The following is a 21,519-nucleotide window of genomic DNA, read 5'->3' as shown; positions in this document are numbered from 1 at the left end:
CATATTTTTATTTTGGACATTATACTAAATGCGATATTGGATCAATTTTAAGATATCCAGAAATGAAGTGAGACTGGAAAAGTTGTTTATTCAAGAGTACACTGTATACAGTAAAGCACAGTTTGGGGCAAAAACATAAGAAAAACAGAACAATTTTATTTCACATACAATAATACATTCTCAGTGATCACTAGAATTAACCATAAGAATCACTCATTAAAACAAATTTATTTAATGCAACAGTAGCAGTTTTGTACAAGAGCCGAAGACGTGACTTGATGGTTTTAAGTCCATTTCCATTGTAATCTTTCTGCAGATCCTGAAACTTCTGTTTTATGCAGAGAAGTAAGCTGAAGCTATAGATGGCTTTGTACTCTGAGGAAACTCTGAACACAAAGCAAGCAAACAGAATCAAATTACTGTTACTTATTATCACACGCATTCAGCATCTCAATCAAAAAAACAATTTTTTCTTCGTATTTTTTTTTTTAAAGGCACCTAAATTAGCGTTGTTGCCCCACAGATTTACTGCTGCATCCCAAAAAAAAAAAGAGTTACACTACTAAGCCATGAAATGAAAAACTTGACGCACTGAAATTAATATGTGGTAGATGCTGATCTTTAAAAGATGAGCGCTTTTACCTCTTTGACGTGGATTAGATGAAAGACCATAGATCGAGATGCAATCATCTCTCTTCTCAAAGTACTTCGAATCCAGACCAGCAGAGTCTCCACTAAGGACAAAGAGAAAACACAAGCCTGAGGAACACAAAATCACTTTGCATTCCTGACCAAAGAGACATATTCACAATGAACATTTAAAGCAAACAAACAAAAAGAGTTTGTTGTTCTACCACTGGTATTGTCGTGGAATCAAAATCATTTTAAATATATAACTGCTGTAAATTGCATACTGCTATAAAGAAACACATTTATCAGCCTGGATAGAGACCTTAAACTTCTTCCTTCCCTGCTAAAGCAAGAGAGACAGCTATAATGATAGGGAAGTGTATTTCATTTGTACACAAAAGTACAATATCAGACAGAAATGGACCAGATAGTATCTGTAGCAAACTTTTACAGGAAAGTTAGTGAGATTTTGTGCCTATACCTGCATAAAACAGTGCTTATTATTCAGGTGAACACCCAGGTACCTATAAGAGTCCACTATCTCAATGTCCACTTCCTGGATTTTCACCGGTGTAGTGCTTCCAATTAGTACATGACCTGCTCTGCCTCCTGAGCTAGACCCAACCCATGTCTGAGAAGTGCACTAAATTCAGTTATACTAACATTTTTTTCTTTATATTCACATTTGATATGAGATTAATTACAATAAATGAATACCAATAAAAAAATAACATATATCAATAAATGTGTCTAAATACTTCCATTACTCAAAGATAATACATTTTATAAATTGCACAGTTTTACTTTGGCTCATTTGTCTTTGAGTGTAATGTATACTCAGTCATACTAAGTCAACAAACTCACATCTGTCTGTTTGATGACTTCCCGAGATGCTCATCAGTAAGATTGATCCCAGCAGCCGCCATGGGAGATACAACAGGTTTGGCTGTCTGAGGATAAAACTGAAGTGCCAGAAAAAATACAGAGATATCTTCAGGTGGTGTTAGTGCTGTTGATCTGCTATAATGTGCAAACATAAGACTGTTGCACAAAGACACAGTGAAGCCCCTTCAGACCTTCTCTCTACTTCTCCATCAGCACTCTGAAAGCAAACTGCTGCTCACTGATCATCGCCCCTCTTATTAACTTAGCTTCAACAACTCTTTCCCTTGGCGCAGCTTTCTCTCTCTGTAGTTACTACAGCTCTTCACCTGCTTTCTTAAACATTTGTCCCAGTACGCTACTTCTCTTTCTCAGGCATCCCGTCATTCTCTAAGCTTATGTTAAACTAGACGTGATTGTTTTGAATTGATTATTTCTTTATTGTAACAATGCTTCTTGTGAATAATGCATTTGTTGGTCAAACCCACGAAAAACCCACCAAATCTTTTCTGCATTTATTACTTCCAGGGTGGATTATTAGGTTCATAGGCTCATGTTGATGTGTATATTGTTAAATGACAATTCGTTTCAGGTCATTTAATGGAGAAGTTCGAATCTAATATAATGAATAGTTAATAAATTACTGTCTTCTGTGCGTAATTAAGTAGCGTACAAAAAAGAATGGGATGCCATTCCATATAGGTGTGTGACTGAGCAGGTGACCGGCATAAGGAGGTGGTGCAGGTGGTGCCAGGCTGTTGTGGCTGTGTACGGTCCTTCCACATGCTACTGAGGCCCCTTTTTGTTGAATGAATAAATTGCTAAATGCCGATATGTCTCAGACTTCAATCACCCAATCTAATAAATGTGGCGCAACCCACATGCCCAGTGCTGCTGTTCAACCTGCAAATGCATTTTTCTCACACACCATTTAGTGTAACAGCAATTACACAGGCTTTCCAACAATATAACATTTATTGCCAACAAGCATTGCTTCAAGAAAGAAACTGACCAAATTGAAATTTTCTTGCTTTGCCGTCTCTTACTGCCATAATCTCTCACTCAATGACACAAAACATATTTATATTGAGCTGAATGGCACAATAGGAATGAAGCTTGTAGTAATATCTAAGAGGAAGGATGAAGAATAAACACCATCAGTATGTTGTCACCTACCCCAAGTCCTGCTGTTGTGGTTGAGACTGCAGGATTCTCCAGTGATTCCAGACCCCGTGCTTTTCTGGACAGCTGCTTTTCATTTAGCTGCTTGTTAAGCCAATTTATAACTGTGGTAAAATGAAAATAAACACACTAGTAAATGTGCTACACTTAAATAGCAACTTTCATAATGTGAATGAGATTGCTATTCACAATACAAATTATTTGTCATTCACACATTTATCAAGGCAGCCAAGGCAAGGAGCAGATACTCACAGTGCATCTGGAAAGAATGTTTTTTATGTTATGACTTATTCAATAATGGAATCAATTCATTTTTCACCTCAAAATTCTACAGACAATATTCCATAATGACAAAATGTAAATCAATTTGTTGATTCATGTATAAACAGGGACTCAGAAGGAGGCAGACGCAGCATCTAAGGGGATGGGTTTTGGAGAGAAGCTGCAGAGAGGCGTGTAAGACAAATGAATCTCTGTTGCTTTGTCCCAACCCATCATGTTCTGGGGGTTTTAATAAATTTGTCCAGATTTCTAGAAATGAGAGCTCCTCCATCCACAATGGGGTGGATGCTGTCTAAAAAGACTGGATTTCCCCTGAATCCTCGTTGTCCTTGGAAGTCATCAAATAGAATCTGAATACTATTTTCCAAGGCTTTCAGATCTCTCTGACACCACTTTTATTCTGTTTTAGCTATTCTGGTCTTCTCATTGGATGATGTTTGCATGAGTATACGTATACATGTATTTTATGTTCACGTATGTGTGCTTGTGTACATTTTTAATTCTTTTTTATCATATCATCCCTCTGTTCAGCCCTTTGGCCGACACTTGATGTCTTTTAAATGTGCTATTTAAATAAAGGTGACTTGAAAGTTTCCCAATCATTCTTAGAGCCCACTGATTTTTTACTACTCAGACAGCCAGCAATCAAAGGGAAATAAGTGCCTAAAAATGTCACTCCTGGTCCGATTAAGGAGGGTACCAGAGAAAATGACTAAGCCCAAGATTGTTTTGGTAAAGTTAGTCCCCAATTCAATATTCATTTAGTTACCTTCGATTGATGCAACCAGGTGTCATTACTGTTGACGTGAATTATAATTTTACAAAATGTACATTTAACTTTAACCAGCAGTTTAAAAATTTCCCTGAATGTCACCTGCTCTGGCCCCTGGAAGACAACTATGTCTTTTCAAGGGTCTGAAGTGAGGTCAGCCTAAGCTGCAAAAAGGCTACATTTACTACAAGTATTGTTATTACAAAAGGAGGCAGAGGAGTAACTAAATATCTGACACACTGAGCAGGAAACTGCAGGAGGGACAGGTATAGAGGCCATGCTGCTAGCGAGTTGGCTACAAGCTAAGCTAGGCTAGGCAGGCAAATCACTGTGAATACAATTAGCGGGTGAATCAACAGATTGTGCTTTGGATAAAGCTCACAAAGTTTACACTAAGAAATAAGATGCTATTTAATTAATCTGGCTAAGCAAAGACATAGTGTTTCTTCTTCACTCATCTATAGTTTCCCCTCCCCCCCCCCATCTCTCTGCAGATGGCTGAGCCTGGTCCTTCCCACTGTCATCAATTTCTTGCTAATGGTTGTGTGATTGTTGGTGTTTCTAATATTGCCAAATCACAACTGTTGTTGTTAACGAGCGCTATATAAATAAAATGTAGTTGTAGTGTACGTCGCCATATGGAAGTGGACTCCATAAACACTGATGGATTGAGAAGCTTTGCTGGATTTGTAAACCTTAACGATTTTGAAGACATGAAAGTCAGTTTTCAGAGGGTCCATTGAACAGGACTAGCTTCCTTACCATTCTCATTAGTTTTCAGCACTTCTTTGGTTTCATTTAGCTTCTGTACCGTGGCCTCCAACTGCTCATTTAATTTTAAAATCTGAAAAATAAAAAGAATATTTTGCACTGGTTGTTATTCTTGTCAGGAACCTGAGGCTACATTTCACACAGGCTCACCAAATCTGGACAGCAGAATATTGGAATAACAACGCCTGGTCTAATAAGTCTCAATTTCTGCTCTGACATTTGGATGGCAGAGACAGAATGACATGAAAGGACGGATCCATCTCGCCTAGTATCGATAGTTCAGGTTGTTATTTTATTTTATGCTCACTTGCATTTAAAAGGACACAGTTCACACAGTACTGTACTTTTTCTTTTTGTATTTTTTTAAAGTACTTGTACTGATTTACTGGTTTGACTGATGAGATCTCCTTTACTGCTTTACCAAAAGAAAAGGCTTCAGTCTGTGACATACCTGTTCTTCCTTAGTGTTGAGCTGCTGCTGAGCGCTTTGTAGATCCTTTTCAACACTCTGAAGTTTCTCTGAAGTTTCCTGGAGAATCTTTTCCTGCGACACTGTCACAGTGTTTTTGACTTTTATTTTTCCTACTAAGGTTCGAACTTCTCCTTGCAGCTTCTTAATGATACCGTTAGCCTGTATGTATAAAAGAAAAAAAGGATAGATCAAAAAGAGGAGTTGATCATTTTCAAAACTCACAACTTCTATTTTTTCCCTATAACAGAGATGCAGTCCGTTCACTTTCTTTCCAAAGCAACCAATATCAGTATGAGTAACACCCTATAAAACAGGATGTGGTTCACTGTGTAGGGCATTCCTGCATATTGCTCATTTTATACTACAGTGGTTGTGCCCATTTGCATGGGGAGAAAAGTTCTCAAGCTTTGAAAACATGGTCCTGTGTAGTCCCCCCCAAACTAAGTAGGCTGAATGCTGTTGGGTGAGAAGTGAACCAGAAAAGGGAGTGGTGCACGTCTCTTGTTCTGGAGCTTACAGGGAACGGAAGAAGCATGAAAAACATCAAAGACCAGAAAAGAGATAATGAAAAGCACACGTAACAGCTACAGGGGACACGTCTTCATTCTTTTCAGCGCATCTGTTCATCTGTTATAACTTTGCTCTTCTATGCAGCTGGCTGGAAGACCATCAACAGCACAAACAAGAGTCGCCCACAGCTACAACCATCGCCTCCAACTGGCTCACTGCAGGTAGATGGGCTATTCATTGCTCCCTACAGGCTGCGAAAGCACTGCCAAGGGCTGGAACTACCATTTATTTTAGTAATCGAGTATTCTATCGATTAACTGGATAAAAAATACTTTTTTCTTGTTAATGAGCAACAATAAAGATTTTAAAAAGAAAAAACAGGTCTTTTAAGTTGAACTGCTGATTGTGCTTTCTAAAATGAAAACCAGTGTTTTAAAGATTAACTGCATTCATCTGTCAAAAAATGTAAAATTAATTTTTAATTACATTTAATATGGCACATAAAATTACATGGAAAATACAGAAATACTCTCAATTACAGCCAAAGGTCAAAGTCAAAGGGAGGTTCTCTGACTTTGTACTGTGACTCATAAATAGTTATTTATATTTTCTGATTATATGTTATATCAAGGAAGACTGAGTTATCATTTATTAAACAGCATTATTATATAAAATTATCCATCATCCATTCTCTATCCCAGCTACCATAGGGTAAAAGGTAGGGTACACCCTGGACAGGTGCCAATCTGATGCAGGGCTAGCACGGTGGCGCAGTGGTTAGCACTGCTGCCTCACATTCCTGGGTTTAAATCCACCATCTGGCCACTGCCTTACTTTGTGGAGTTTGCATGTTTGCCTCATGTCTGCATGGGTTTTCTCCGGGTACTCCGGCTTCCTCCCACAGTCCAAAGACATGCACAGGTCAATCTGTGATTTTAAATTCCCCACAGGAGTGAATGTGAGCGGGGAAGGACTAAAAAGAAAGTGTAAACTTCATCCTACTCCTTTTTGAGCACGTATATATCAGAGATATTAGTAGCAATTAGATTTTTTTCTACTTCGTTTTCTGTTTAAAATATATTTCATTATTTAGATTTACATATGTGAAATAAAAAAAAACAACAACCTTAAAACCTCCATTCAGATGCATGTCTGAAATCTTCTCCAAAACCTTTTATATAAAAGTCTTGAGTGCTTGAAATATAAAATACAAAACAATGGCTAATGACTGAGACGCCCAGAATGGCTACCCGAAGACTGGAATATCTTGATCCCAAGGATCCCCAAGAATGGATCGGTCCCAGTACCAAATACCAAGGAGCAAAAACACCAGCGACTGGTAGACAGAGAAGTCACTCGAGAATGTAAGACTAGACTGACGAACCTATGCACTGCCAAGACCCCAATATGTGGAAGGTCAAGGCAGCAGTGGTCCCCGTGCTAACCGAGGAGGCACTTGAGGCAGTGACCCCAAACTGTGCCAGTGGTTCCAGCAGATCCCTAAACAACATCAAAGATCTCTGTCTAGAAGATATAGCAAAGATTCTGTGCTCCAAGGCCCAAGGACTTGAGCTTGAAGGATAAAAACTGTGAGTTTTGAACACAAACACACAAACTGACAAACCTTTATCAGCTCCTCAGAAAGTGATTTCACCGTAGCTTCAAGTTTTCGAATCTGAAGTTCCTTACTTTCTGCATTTTCTTCCACTGATTCCTATAACAAAAAGCAAGCTGGTTAAAAATATCAGAAGGGCAAAATTTTATTAAACAAACAAACAAAAAACAAAAACCTTGAAGGCTTGATGAACAATCCTGATTTAAATTTGGCCGCCATGTGTGTAAGTCTAAAAACAGCAGCTTGTCAACTTGAATTTTATTTTGATGAACAAAGTTTTTGTAGGCGATTCCAAAAACACATCTACCTTTCAAACATGCTGTGTTTGTTAGTATGTTGCAGTTGTTGCATGTTCACTTCATTTCAGGTTCTCTGCGTCACATGTTCTTCCTCAGATGCCTCCGGACATCACAACCAAATACCTCACTTATACTCTCATAGTAAAAAAACAAAACAACCCCGAGGCATTCTCGGGGCTTTGAGACCGTATACCAAGTCTTGTCACCAGTTATGACTTCCAACATAAAAGTTGGACCAGTCTGACACAGATGTTTATTTTCTGCATAACAGTTAGTTAGCAGCAGAGTTGGTAGTGGATGAGCGATGATTTCTCCCACTGAAAACACAACGTCCAGACGAACAGAATCAACCTTTTGGGATTTACACACCTGGATGGTTGAGCGCGCATCAAGACAGAAGGATTCATGAATTAAACTGAATTGACATTGAATTGCACAACACTGACATCCTGAGTCTAACCATTCGTCTGTACACGGTGACTCCTGGTGACTTCCTATTCATAACGTCATATCATTTCTCTCATTCTGAATCCTTAATGCCCCCCTGTCCCCGAGGGCTTCCTTACCTTCTGCTGCTGAGTGGCTTCCAATACTTCTTTGGTGCGGTTCATCAGCTGATCCTTATCTTTGACCTCCTGTTCCAGAACAGCCACTCTCATCTGCATCTGGCTCACCAAACGGTCCTTTTCATGGACCTCTGCGTCCAGGGTGCTGTTTTCCCTCCTGAGAGACAGGACCTGCTGCTTTAAATGCTGGCATTCCTATATGAAAGAGAAAGAAAATAATCAACAGCATTCTCTTGCTGTGGGGAGCTTTCAGCACGGCTTCCGCTGCCCCCATGATAGGATGATCTACAGAAGATGGACGGATGAAATTTATATCTGCTGCCAATACACAAATTATAATAAAGTTTCAAACATTAAGAGCAAGTCACCTGGACGCAATAATTCCTCATCCTAAACATTCACTTACCTCGTCTGCACCAACTAGTTTAATCTTCAGGTCTCGGATGGCAGACTCGTTCTTGTATTTCTTCTCAGTCAGTTCTCTGCACGAGGCCTCCAACTCTGTCAGTCGACTATTAAGCTGATGGCTGCTCTTTTTATGAGCAGTCTCCAGCTCCTGACGAAGCTGCTCTGTCTGCTGCTGAAACCTGCTCTGTAACTGGAAGACAGACAAACAATCTCCAACCATTTCTGCAGGGCAATCTTTAGCTTTGCTTTTGATCCCTATAGTTTCAAAGGTTCCAAATAAATGACTGCTTCCACGAGACTGAGCTAAGAACAAAGCCACACGTGGTTAATATTGTGTGACAGGGTTGTTAACTATGCAGAGGATAGTGTTAGTAATTTGTATGGTACGACCCACAAGCATAGACTAAGATTTACAACTGTGTGCAGTGATTTGTGTTCTACTTTTGAGGGCTCACAAATGTGTGCTCCGATCCACAAACAGATACAAAGAAATCTGATCACACGGAAAACGACATAAATGTGCACACATAAACCTGAATAAATCCTTCAGTGCTTACGAATCTGAAAATACATGTAACAGCCCTCTCGCTCACTATTAAAAAATTTAATGCATGTGAACGAATTGCCTGAAACGCACCGATACCACACTGCATGCCCACATGAGGTTTTGAGACAAATTTCACACTGTCATGCAGAATAGAACAGAAATATCCTTTATTGTCCCTCATTGGGGAAATTCATGTGTTCCAGCAGCGTGGAAGTGGCAGGCAGAAAGAGCTTGAGACAAAAAGCTAAGTATATAAAATAAAGAACAAGAATAAGAGACTGTAGAGGGCAAATTTACAACATAAGATGTCAATGAATATACGTAAGATGCTTTTAAAAAACTGTGTAGAGCGATGAAAAAGCGACTTCTACACTTTATATTTTAGTCGCAGAATCAACATCAGATTAAATCTACTACTACTAATTGACACTTTATTCAAAAGACCGATTAAAACTAGTTTAAAATTTGCTGTCAAAATTAACAATGCAAACATATCACTGCACACACTTGTAAATCTTAGTTTAAACTCGTGGATCACATAGTACGTGTTTGTATCACTTTTAAAGGTTCATTTCTCCCACTTTACATACAAGAAGGTAGTAAATGCAAAACACAACTAACAAAAATGTAGCATAAGCTAAGGGAGCTAATCTGAAGTTCCGTGTTAATGTCACAGTAATTTGACCCTGACTAGGTCAACCTCGAGCCCTACAATAACCACACAAATATTTACATCGCATGCTTTTTAAGCACTTGCCATCTAAAATATGAGCTGACTTGTACGGAAGAGGAATAGGGTCACTGGGGGAAAAAAAGTGGGCACGTCTCTCTCTTTTTTTTTTTTTCTTTTCCTGAATTCTGAGATTAAAGTCAGAATTCTGACTTTTTTTTCTCAGAATTCTGAGATTAAAGTCAGAATTCTGACTTTTTTCTCAGATTTTTTTTTCCAGTGGCCCTAATCCTCTTCCGTAGACTTGCTTTGAACAATTATTTTTAAGTAATTTCATGAATTATAATGATTTAAACTAATAAAGTTTAATAGATTTGTTTTCCATTTTCTACGTTTGATACGTTGGCATAAAGAAGTACAACAAAGTACTGAGTAATGTACACACCATAGTACTCTACAACTCAAAATTGAAAACCTGGAATCTAAACAAAACCTTGTAACTTTTTAGGAAATAACATTTTACTTGTGTGACTATGTTTTTTTTAAACAGATCACAAATCTGTGGAGAGATGCTCTTTCTCCAAATATGTTTTTTTAGCTGCTCTTTGCTCCAAGTCAGGTAAAATAACTTCTATCCTGCCGAGCTTCCTTAGACACGGCGCTGTGCACAGCTTGTTTTGACATTAATACCCATATTAAAAACATAGCTGATGAATTTGTGCTGATTAAAAGAGAAGTCTTGCCTCCAGAGCCTTGTCTCTCTCCAGCTGCAGCTCCTGAGAATGAAGGCTGGACAGCGAGCTGGTCTGAGTCGTCCACTCTGAGCGCAGTTTGTCCAACTCTTTGGTCTTCTCAGACAGCGTCTATGATCCACATATGATCACTTGTTCAGCTGCATGTTATAGTTACATAGAACACACCGTGGACAACGCTTTGTGGAACTCTTTTTAAATGTTGATCTGATAATTACAACTTTGCAGATTCCAGTTTTCCTTGCTATATTTGACCGCATACAAAATAATTGTTCAACTTTTGTTTAATAAAAAGAAATTACATGAAAAAAATCAATAAATGGGCAGTTTATTAATAAATAAACTGAAATTTCTATTAAAGAAAAATCACAAAAGTTTCGCTTAACATTAATTGCTGTAACGCAAGAACTACTAAACTGAGTACGTAAGTAAGCTGTATCATATCTTAAAAAATAAAAATAATGCACACCTGTTGAGCATAATTCAGCTGCCTGGTCAGATCATCTTCAGTCGTCTTAAGCTTCATTTCTAGGGCATGCTTCTCTGCCTGAAACAACAAAAAATGACACAAACATGACAAAACCTGTTAAAACTCAGTTTTGCTCTGAAAAACAAAATAATTATTTGACTAGACAATTATATTCAAACAAATGTTTTTATATAATATATATACGTTGCCTTCAGCTGATCAAACTAAACTAAAGCTAAAATACAAGTAAGCTTGAAAACATGAAGCCCACCCAAGCAATACAAGCTCCCATCTTTGGGATTAACAACTACACTTAACATGTACATGACAACGTTTTACTTACATGAACTAACATTAAAATTTGGTATTTATTTAAAGGGTTGTTTTTTTGATGAGTGGCATAAAGTATGAAGAAGCTAAATGGAACCAACCTTCAGAGAGGAGAGACAAACTGCCAGGTAATCTTTAACCTCTTTGTCAGAAGCTTGAGAAAGTCGTAAAGACAAGTGGTTAAGGTGCTTAAATGCGTTTGTCTCTATGACACTGAAGTTGGCGGGACCTTCTAGCACTGGAGACTGACATGACAAATGAAGAAGAAATCTGTGGAAAGGACAACAGTTAGTCTGTGCAAAAGGGTTTAATTTATATCTTTCAAATTACTAAGTCAGTAGGACATATTTGTAATGTTTTTAAATATTCCAGTGATACTTAATGATGAGCATAGGGACGTGCAGCAAGCAACTTTATCGTTCACCAATTTCAAATTCCAAGGCTCACCCTCACCTTTACTACAGAGTCCTCTCCCCACTCTACTACCTCCCTCGCTTCCCCCCCTTCCTGACACCATGACACCCCCCTCCTCCAATCCCTCTCTCAGCAGCAAGACATCTCCCCCCCTCCCCTCCTCCCAAACATCTCCCAGTGTCACAGTGGACCAGGTCAGGAGACAACTGAGGAAGCTTCGCCCCAGAAAGGCAGCAGGCCCAGACAAGGTGTGTCCTAGGATGCTAAAGGCGTGTGCTGCTGAACTTGGGGAGCCGCTACAACGAGTCTTCAACCTCAGTCTGCGACTGGGGAGAGTGCCCGCCCTATGGAAGACATCCTGCATCGTCCCGGTCCCCAAAAAGAACCGGCCCAATGAGCTGAATGACTTCCGACCGGTGGCACTGACGTCACATCTTATGAAGACTCTAGAGCGGCTCTTCCTCAACCTCCTCCGACCACAGGTACAACATGCCCCAGGACCCACTACAGTTTGCATACAAGGCGGGTGTCGGAGTGGAGGATGCCATCCTGTACCTCCTACACAGAGCCCACTCACACCTGGATGGGGGAAAAGGCACGGTCAGGATCCTGTTTCTTGACTTTTCCAGTGCCTTTAATACCATCCGGCCCTGTATGCTTCAGGAAAAACTGAACAGGATGGAGGTGGACCCCTGCCTGGTGGCTTGGATCTCCGACTACCTCACCAACAGACCACAGTACGTCAGGCTGAAGGACATCACGTCTGACACTGTGGTCAGCAGCACAGGAGCACCACAGGGAACTGTGCTGTCCCCTCTTCTCTTCACCCTGTACACCTCTGACTTCTGCTACAACTCTGAATTATGCCACATTCAGAAGTTTGCAGACGACACAGCCATCATGGGGTGTATCTGGGATGATCAGGAAGAGGAGTACAGAAGTCTGGTGAGGAACTTTGTCGCATGGAGTCACACAAACCACCTGCAACTCAACACCTCAAAGACTAAGGAACTGGTTGTGGACTTCGGGAGGTCCAGAGAAGGTCCACTGCCGGTTCAGATAGAGGGGGAGGAGGTGGAGGTTGTCAACAAGTACAAGTACCTCGGGCTGTGGGTGGACAATAAACTGGACTGGTCATGCAACACAGAGCACCTGTATAAAAAAGCCCAAAGCCGACTGTACTTCCTCAGGAGGCTGAGGTCTTTTAACATCTGCAGGAAGCTCCTGAGGATGTTTTACCAGTCAGTGGTTGCTGGAGTACTTTTCTATGCTGTGGTGTGCTGGGGGAGCAGCACAGCAAAGAAGGACTCATCCAGGCTAGAGAAACTGATCAGGAAGGCGGGCTCTGTGGTCAGCATGAAGCTGGACACTCTGGTGACAGTGGCAGAGAAAAGGACATTAAAGAAACTGATGGACATTATGAACAATGCTGGGCATGCACACGGCCATAAACAATCAGAAGAGTCTGTTCAGTGACAGGTTGCTTCTCCACAAGACAAGAACTAACAGACTTAAAAACTCCTTTGTCCCACACGCCATCAAACTGTTTAACTCCTCTCTGGAGGGGAGAGGGAGGGGAGACAGGAGGACAAAGGAGGGGGGAACAACTAAGCTGTAGTGCCTCTTCACCTCACTGTACAATACCTTGTGCAATACTTTTGTAAATAGTCAACAGTGCAATAGACTCAATACTTGAAATGTGCAATTCACTTGTATTTTTATTCCTATTTATCCCCTTCATATATTTTATTTATATCTGTCTCTGTATTTATATAAGTGTGTGTGTGTGTGTGTGTGTGTGTGTGTGTGTGTGTGTGTGTGTGTGTGTGTGTGTGTGTGTGTGTATATATAAAACATTCTGTAACTGTAACTTCTGTCGGTGCTGTGCTTTTTGGAAACCGAATTTCCCAGAGGAACCCACCCGAGGGATTAATAAAGTTCTATCTTATCTTATCTTAGAATCGTGTCTACTTTTATCACAGCGTCACTTGAGAAGGGATGACACTGGCTGATAAAATACATTAATTTTTTTCTCAAATATTTATTTATTGCTTTTCCAACAACATTTTAACCAATAGGAAGAGATAGTTCAAATAAAACAGAGGAGGAAATTAATTTTTTTTTTAAATTGAGTGTATAATAGTAGTGTATGTACATCGTGTATGAACAGTGTTGGGGAAACACATAGATATAGTTATACATACTCTCCCATGTAGATCATTCAGATATTATTACAGAAAAAAAAATTATATATAGATAAGTAAAATAAAACAAAACACCCCCCCCCCCCCCCCCAAAAAAAACAACAACAACAACAAAAATATATTTATGGCATATATTTGCTTAGCTTATTCAAACAGTGTGATGTCATGTGTTGGTTTTCTTCATACCTTGGACTGTCTGACGTTTGTTCGGAAATGCACAGGTTAAGCAGGTCAATAAACTTCTGAGGAAATGATGCAAAATCGATCAGTAGACCCTGTTGGACTTTCAAGCTACACAACAATTCAAACACAAATGACATTAGTTAATATTGAAGATGCTTTGTCCCTTAACTCTAACACAACACACTACTTCATACAAATCTTTTTACACTTACCTTTGGAAATCCTCTTCTGATATTGCAAGGTTGAAGAGAAAATATGGATCTATATCATCTGTTATCCGTACTAGAAGATCCTAATGTAATATGTAAAGAACAGGAAATGTTAAATGATATAATGTAAGTGTAGTGTAGTATATAGTATAGTTCTCTCTTTATTTTAAAACGATAAAACGTCCCACTCACTCTTTTGTGCACTGGACTTGTTGTCAGCTGAAGTTCAATTGTGACACGAATATTTGCTTTTCTGTAAAATGAAGCAATTAAACATGATGTTTGGTGACTCAATAAGTCCTATGTGAACTTGTATTTCAGTGTTCACCTCATTTCAAAAATCCACGAACAGAATAAAGACAGGAATATGAAAATGTTTCATTTTCCCATAAATGTTTGCAAAATACACTAACACTTGCTTCTGATTCTGCAATGCTTTCCATGCAGCATTCACAAAGGCTCACTTACCCTTATGTGAAGTAACTTATGAAGGCTGCTAACAACATTAGCATGTCACCTGCCTTTACCTTTCAGTATGCCAAAATATTAAAACACTGTGCTGTTAGCACTAAGTGTCCGCCCTTCATTTTCATCTATGCCAGTAATCTTTTCCTGTGTCTAATTTACCATCAGAACTTCGCTGGTACTGCTGCAGTGAACATTGCTGTCAGAGCACCATCTGGTTCAATATACAGATGTGTTCTCTCACAACTGTTTGTGTATGTGAAGCATAATTGCACACTTGTACAGTAAAAGAATTTTGAATGGTTACCAAAACCCAAAATGCACAAAAAAAAAGTTCTACTCTGTTTCCATTATTGTGTATATTTACATTACAAGTATTCTGACAAAGACACATTTTTGTGATTTTGTCTCTGTAACCCACCAGGGTGGATTTTAAATCAAACAATCCAGATGCACCTAAAGTGAAGACATTTAGTTTTAATTCAGGGGTTTACCTGCAGAAACTGCTTAGGACACACAGCAGTTTGCATACATAGACTGCCGTTTTCAGAGGCTCAAACATAATTAGACAAGCTAAAGTCAAACCCACGGACACCACTACATGTTGCCTTGAGATGCTCTGCCAGGCCTCCAGCTGTTTGTCTCTGAATCTCTCAGCGTTGTCTTCTGTAACTGAAAAACATGCTGCTGGGTTGAGAACAGCCGACTAACTTTACCATTCAAGAATATCCCATTTCTTTGCCTTGAGAAACTCTTGGATTTGCAGTACGCTTTGCGTTATCATTCATTTGATTAATATTAACGTGCTTTGCATTAGTCTGTGCAACACGTTTGTTTGTTTTCCCCGGTTGGATTGGACCGACAGCTGTTTGCCGCAGTCAGGATGGGGAGGTTTCGTGTGTGCCGACAGAATAACCGTAATTATTCTTCTCGTCAGGTGTAACTTCAAACCAAGCTGTTTAAATAGTGCGTCCGTGTCCGTGTGCACAGGCTTACCTTTCCTCGCAGTCCCTGCATCTGACATTAACCTGCAACACTTTGTTGAAGAGCTCCTCCATGACAAAAACCGTCTTTCCCTGCGGTGCCGCTGTGACGAGTCAGAACATCGATCAACGTTAAAGGTTCGTATATCAGAGTATTTCTGAGTGATGCTGGTTTTCATCAGTCAGCTGGATCAGTAGTGTTTGGTATCTTTCAATTTGGCGCTTTTCAGGCGCCAACCGTACAAACGGAACATATGGTCCTTTTTTTGTTCTACGCTTTAATGGTGGACGGCAGACATGAAGCCTGGTACCGACACCGCCACCTGCTGGCCACAGTGGAAACAGAACACAGCGACCCACACGGTGATAGTGTGATACATTTCATTTAGTTTAGTTTTAAAAAGCCATATGCTATAATGATAGAAATTGCTTTCAGGTAGGTAAGTCCTACCTTGAGTAATCTTGAAGAATCTTGAATAATCAGGCCCCGTTTTGTCTTAAAGACCTTATAGCATGGTAAGGACTCCAATACAGCTCTCAGACTTACTTGTCATTCCAAGAGTGTTTAAAAGCAGAATGGGAGGGAGAGCCTTCAGTTTTCAGTGCCCTCTTCTATGGAACCATCTCCCAGTTTGCGTTCAGGAGACAGACACGATCTGCTTTTAAGATTAGGCTTAAAACGCTCTTTTGTGCATATACAGGGAGTGCAGAATTATTAGGCAAGTTTTATTTTTGAGGAATAATTTTATTATTGAACAACAACCATGTTCTCAATGAACCCAAAAAACTCATTAATATCAAAGCTGAATGTTTTTGGAAGTAGTTTTTAGTTTGTTTGTAGTTTTAGCTATTTTAGGGGGATATCTGTGTGTGCAGGTGACTATTACTGTGCATAATTATTAGGCAACTTAACAAAAAACAAATATATACCCATTTCAATTATTTTACCAGTGAAACCAATATAACATCTCCACATTCACAAATATACATTTCTGACATTCAAAAACAAAACAAAAACAAATCAGCGACCAATATAGCCACCTTTCTTTGCAAGGACACTCAAAAGCCTGCCATCCATGGATTCTGTCAGTGTTTTGATCTGTTCACCATCAACATTGCGTGCAGCAGCAACCACAGCCTCCCAGACACTGTTCAGAGAGGTGTACTGTTTTCCCTCCTTGTAAATCTCACATTTGATGATGGACCACAGGTTCTCAATGGGGTTCAGATCAGGTGAACAAGGAGGCCATGTCATTAGTTTTTCTTCTTTTATACCCTTTCTTGCCAGCCACGCTGTGGAGTACTTGGATGCGTGTGATGGAGCATTGTCCTGCATGAAAATCATGTTTTTCTTGAAGGATGCAGACTTCTTCCTGTACCACTGCTTGAAGAAGGTGTCTTCCAGAAACCGGCAGTAGGACTGGGAGTTGAGCTTGACTCCATCCTCAACCCGAAAAGGCCCCACAAGCTCATCTTTGATGATACCAGCCCAAACCAGTACTCCACCTCCACCTTGCTGGCGTCTGAGTCGGACTGGAGCTCTCTGCCCTTTACCAATCCAGCCACGGGCCCATCCATCTGGCCCATCAAGACTCACTCTCATTTCATCAGTCCATAAAACCTTAGAAAAAACAGTCTTGAGATATTTCTTGGCCCAGTCTTGACGTTTCAGCTTGTGTGTCTTGTTCAGTGGTGGTCGTCTTTCAGCCTTTCTTACCTTGGCCATGTCTCTGAGTACTGCACACCTTGTGCTTTTGGGCACTCCAGTGATGTTGCAGCTCTGAAATATGACCAAACTGGTGGCAAGTGGCATCTTGGCAGCTGCACGCTTGACTTTTCTCAGTTCATGGGCAGTTATTTTGCGCCTTGGTTTTTCCACACGCTTCTTGCGACCCTGTTGACTATTTTGAATGAAACGCTTGATTGTTCGATGATCACGCTTCAGAAGCTTTGCAATTTTGAGACTGCTGCATCCCTCTGCAAGATATCTCACTATTTTTGACTTTTCTGAGTCTGTCAAGTCCTTCTTTTGACCCATTTTGCCAAAGGAAAGGACGTTGCCTAATAATTATGCACACCTGATATAGGGTGTTGATGTCATTAGACCACACCCCTTCTCATTACAGAGATGCACATCACCTAATATGCTTAATTGGTAGTAGGCTTTCGAGCCTATACAGCTTGGAGTAAGACAACATGCATGAAGAGGTGATGTGGACAAAATACTCATTTGCCTAATAATTCTGCACTCCCTGTAGAGTAGAAAAGAACCAGTCCATTTACCACCAATGGTTCTCCTCAGTTCTCAGACATCCAAAATAACCTTTTTACTTCCTTTGATGTGTGTTTTATGCTCTAAATCAACTCAAATCACTTTTATTGTCACATCACATGTGGAGGTACCCTGGTACAGTACATGTGAGTGAAATTCTTGTGTGCAAGCTTCACAAGCAACAGAGGTGTGCAAAAATACAATAACATAAGAACAAGCAAAATATAAGAATGGCTAAATCTGAGAGTCTATTGTAAATGCAGAGTGTGTTTACGAGAACTGCAATTTATAGCATGGTTTTATTTACACTTTACACAGTGTCACCACTTTTTTGAAAATGGGATGATCATTTCAAATTTCTCTTCAAAAGAGATCTTCACATTTGGAGGTCTGTTGGAGGTCCACTAATAAATCATTCTCATTATAATAACAGCAGATATGAATGAATGAACAAACACAGAGCCTGCTGGCTGAGTTTTAGAATAGCATGTTTATTAATGGTATATTTTTGCATAGGGAAACATACTCATTTCCAGAAATGACTTCATTAGAATCTGTCAATAGCAATGTCTAAATGTGGTTCTAAAGGTTGAATATCCCCCACAACAGATGAATAACATAAGGTCATAAACACTGGTTCAGACGGCTTTCACGCAAACATTATACATTCAAAGGGGATCAGACCGGTAAGTGCGAGACTTTAGTTTATGCCATGCAAAAATATATGACTGACAATAATTTCAGCTGAAAAACAAACAAAAAAACAAAAAATCCACATAGTAAAAAGTACTTAAAAGGCTCGGTAAAGCTGCCAAGAAACTACTTTCTGCTTGAAGCAGCAGCCCTTTCCACAGTAAATCTCGAGGTCAGGATTAATGTCAGAACTTCAGCTTTCCAATATGGAATGGAATGGACTCAGCTCTATCCAGATGTTAAAACTGTGACCAAAGTACACAATAATGAACACAGAGGCGTTCCCATATCGCTGTAACAGGGGACCGCTCTCTGCTTCACTGCAGCGTTGTTATTTTTAGGTACCAGCGTACCTCAGTGTGCATCATGCATGCCCATTTTAAGTGATAAAAAGATTTTGTTGTTGTTATCACATGGCTAACTCAATTCCAACTATAGAGTTAATGTGAAAAGGACGACAGTCTATGTGAATTGCAGTCATGCAATAACTGATGACATGTTTTAATGCCTATGCCTTCTCTGATGTAAGGGATATATGTCTGGAAGCAAGCAAGCAGTTTTTTAATATAATATCTGGAAAAGTTATGATGGAAAAAAATGTTCAAATATGCATTCAAATATTCTCTGAGAAAAAAACTTTCATTCATTACATACTATCTTGAGCACATGGAGTAAACTGTGCAGTAGCAATGTACTTTCAGTTACACAAACAAATCAATATGGCATCACTGTCAGGGGAAAACCTGCAGCTCTACAATCCCATTTTTAGTAACCAAGTGTGGTTTCCTGCTGTAAGTCTGAATTACAGGAAAGGTTTTCAAAGGCCATTAAAAAAATTAAAAAGCAAACATGCATTTCAAGTAACAGCAAAAAAAAGAAACACATATTGGAGTCACCAAATCAATGGAGTTGTTCCAGGAAACAGCAGCAGTAGGGTAGAGCATTGAATATCATTGATAGTTCATAGAAAAGAGCCCTCTGCAGTCCCTTTGTTCCTCATACAGCAAACAGTTCAACATCTGATCATCTGCAGCCGTGAAACTAAAAAACAGGAAGTACCACCTGCAGTACGACTGTTTGCTCAGAAACAGCTGTTCACAATACTGAACATGACCTGCTAATCACAATCATCGAGCAGTTTGGACTATGGTGTGATGCAGTGTAACATGAAATATATGGACACATACATTGATTATCAGAATTTGAACTATAATAACAGTGGCCGCCTAAACAGCACTTGTTTGTCTTTAAACCACAGAGTTTCAAAAAAATCTAGAGGGAACCAAGTCAACCCCACGCTCAGTTAACGCCAGTCTGTATCTGTGGCACAAAATAAATATGCATGTATTTACTGCACTGTGTGTTTGTGTGCGTGTTCGCGGGGGTGGGGTCTTACAAAAGACGGTGAAGCGAGCTAGCTTGCAGGGGGAAATAGTAGACAGTGGGTGAAAGCAAATCACAGAGCTGATTACTACAACTGACACATTATTATAACTGCATAATAATGATAATACAGACCTCCATGCACTGACAGCACAGTGGATAAATCAACTGATACAGATGCTCCGTTTGTAATGTGGCATCACATTTGTGCTGCATTTATAATGTTTTTCACGCGTGACCTATAAAAGCTGAAAATAGAACACAGCTGTAGGCCCCGAACGTAGTACAGCATAACATGAAGTACCATAAACTGCAAAACCTCTGAACTTTAGTGTCCCCCAAAATGCACACTCAGTGTTATCTCTAGATTTCCTTCAACTCTTTGGTTTGTTGTATGGCTTGTTACTTCAGGACCTGCACCGGTGAGGGCAACGCTGTTTGTCACCAAACCATGTAGGGTCTGAAAACAACACCTACAGCTTACAAAATACCTCCAACAGTAAAGTGATAGGCACTGCTTATTGACATTGTTTTTGGTAGAACTTTTCAGTTGCTGCTGCCCTGCTGGTTTATTTGAATAGAGCGAGGAACTTGATGAGTTTGCATGTCTGTACACTTTCGGTAAGAGGACAGTGTCTGCATGAGAGCCTGAACTGGTGTGTCGCTTTCTTTAAAGTTGAATTTTATAGCAAAAAAAAAAGAAAGATCATAATATCAAGACACATCACATGCCAATTATGATTAATTAATAGCTGTAATTCTTGATCAATTTGATCTTGATTTCAGTATTTTATGATATGATGATTTGATTATGATAGACCTCTATTTAAAACATTGTGTAAACATGCTGCACAAGCTTGAAACGCTATCACCTTAACAGTACTGGGCATGTGTCTTCCACTCAGCAGAGTGAGTGTGTTACTTAGGCATCCTGTTGTCAGGTTTTCATTTGGTGGGAAACAGAAATGAAGACGCACATCAACAGTTCACACTGTTTCCTGACAGCATTGCATCCAAAATGTGGATTTTAAGTCACGTGCCAGTAAACTGTGCGTACATTCTTTCCACAGGTGAAGGTTTGCGTGAGTTTCTATCGTGGTCGTCAGCTGGAGGAGAAGGAACAACTCCAAAGCTTGTACAGTTTTTTGTAAACCACTTGCACATTTTGCATGGGCATTTTTGGCTGTAATGTTTGTTAAAAATGTATTTGAAACTTTTAAAGCAACTAAATCTAAAAGCAAGTTCTATATTTCCTATACGCGTGAGGAAAAAACATGTTTGCAAATAGTGGGCCTCATCACAACTTAACCGCAATCAGACCCATCATAGGTTAATACTTAAGTAAAGTACATAAAGATTTGGTAACCGTACAAGCAACACAGTCTGTCTTCATACAGTTTTGGATATATCACCATAGTCAGGTTACTAGATATCATTCAAGCCAAAATACATGTTATTTAAGGTTTATAATCACAGCCACTATCAAAGTCCATATAAAGCCCTGAATTAAAGCTTCTACCACTCAGCTTCGATCTATGATCTTGCAGCAACCATTA

At 39.6% G+C, this 21,519-nt stretch overlaps 1 protein-coding gene across 2 annotated transcripts; it reads right to left on the bottom strand.

Annotated features, from left to right (window-relative positions):
- Positions 1–68: 68 nt before the first annotated feature.
- sass6 (SAS-6 centriolar assembly protein) lies at positions 69–15,869 on the bottom strand. 2 transcript variants are annotated; one of them, XM_026147255.2, is made up of 16 exons: positions 15,629–15,869; positions 14,360–14,420; positions 14,171–14,250; positions 13,962–14,066; positions 11,259–11,427; positions 10,828–10,905; positions 10,350–10,469; positions 8,388–8,579; positions 7,982–8,176; positions 7,126–7,215; positions 4,971–5,150; positions 4,511–4,592; positions 2,689–2,798; positions 1,495–1,592; positions 643–734; positions 69–386 (listed from the first exon to the last, which is right to left on the bottom strand). In XM_026147255.2, the coding sequence occupies exons 1-16, from the start codon at positions 15,688–15,690 to the stop codon at positions 334–336; spliced, it is 1,767 nt and encodes a 588-aa protein (XP_026003040.1). In that variant the 5' UTR covers positions 15,691–15,869; the 3' UTR covers positions 69–333. The 2 variants fall into 2 exon arrangements, with proteins under 2 accessions (XP_026003040.1, XP_026003039.1); XM_026147254.2 differs by lacking the exon at positions 69–386 and having other exon boundaries at positions 557–734.
- Positions 15,870–21,519: the final 5,650 nt, after the last annotated feature.

The sequence above is a fragment of the Astatotilapia calliptera genome, chromosome 17 (assembly GCF_964374335.1).
Source record: "Astatotilapia calliptera chromosome 17, fAstCal68.1, whole genome shotgun sequence".
NCBI lineage: Eukaryota > Metazoa > Chordata > Actinopteri > Cichliformes > Cichlidae > Astatotilapia > Astatotilapia calliptera.
This window is presented reverse-complemented; position numbering and strand designations above follow the sequence as displayed.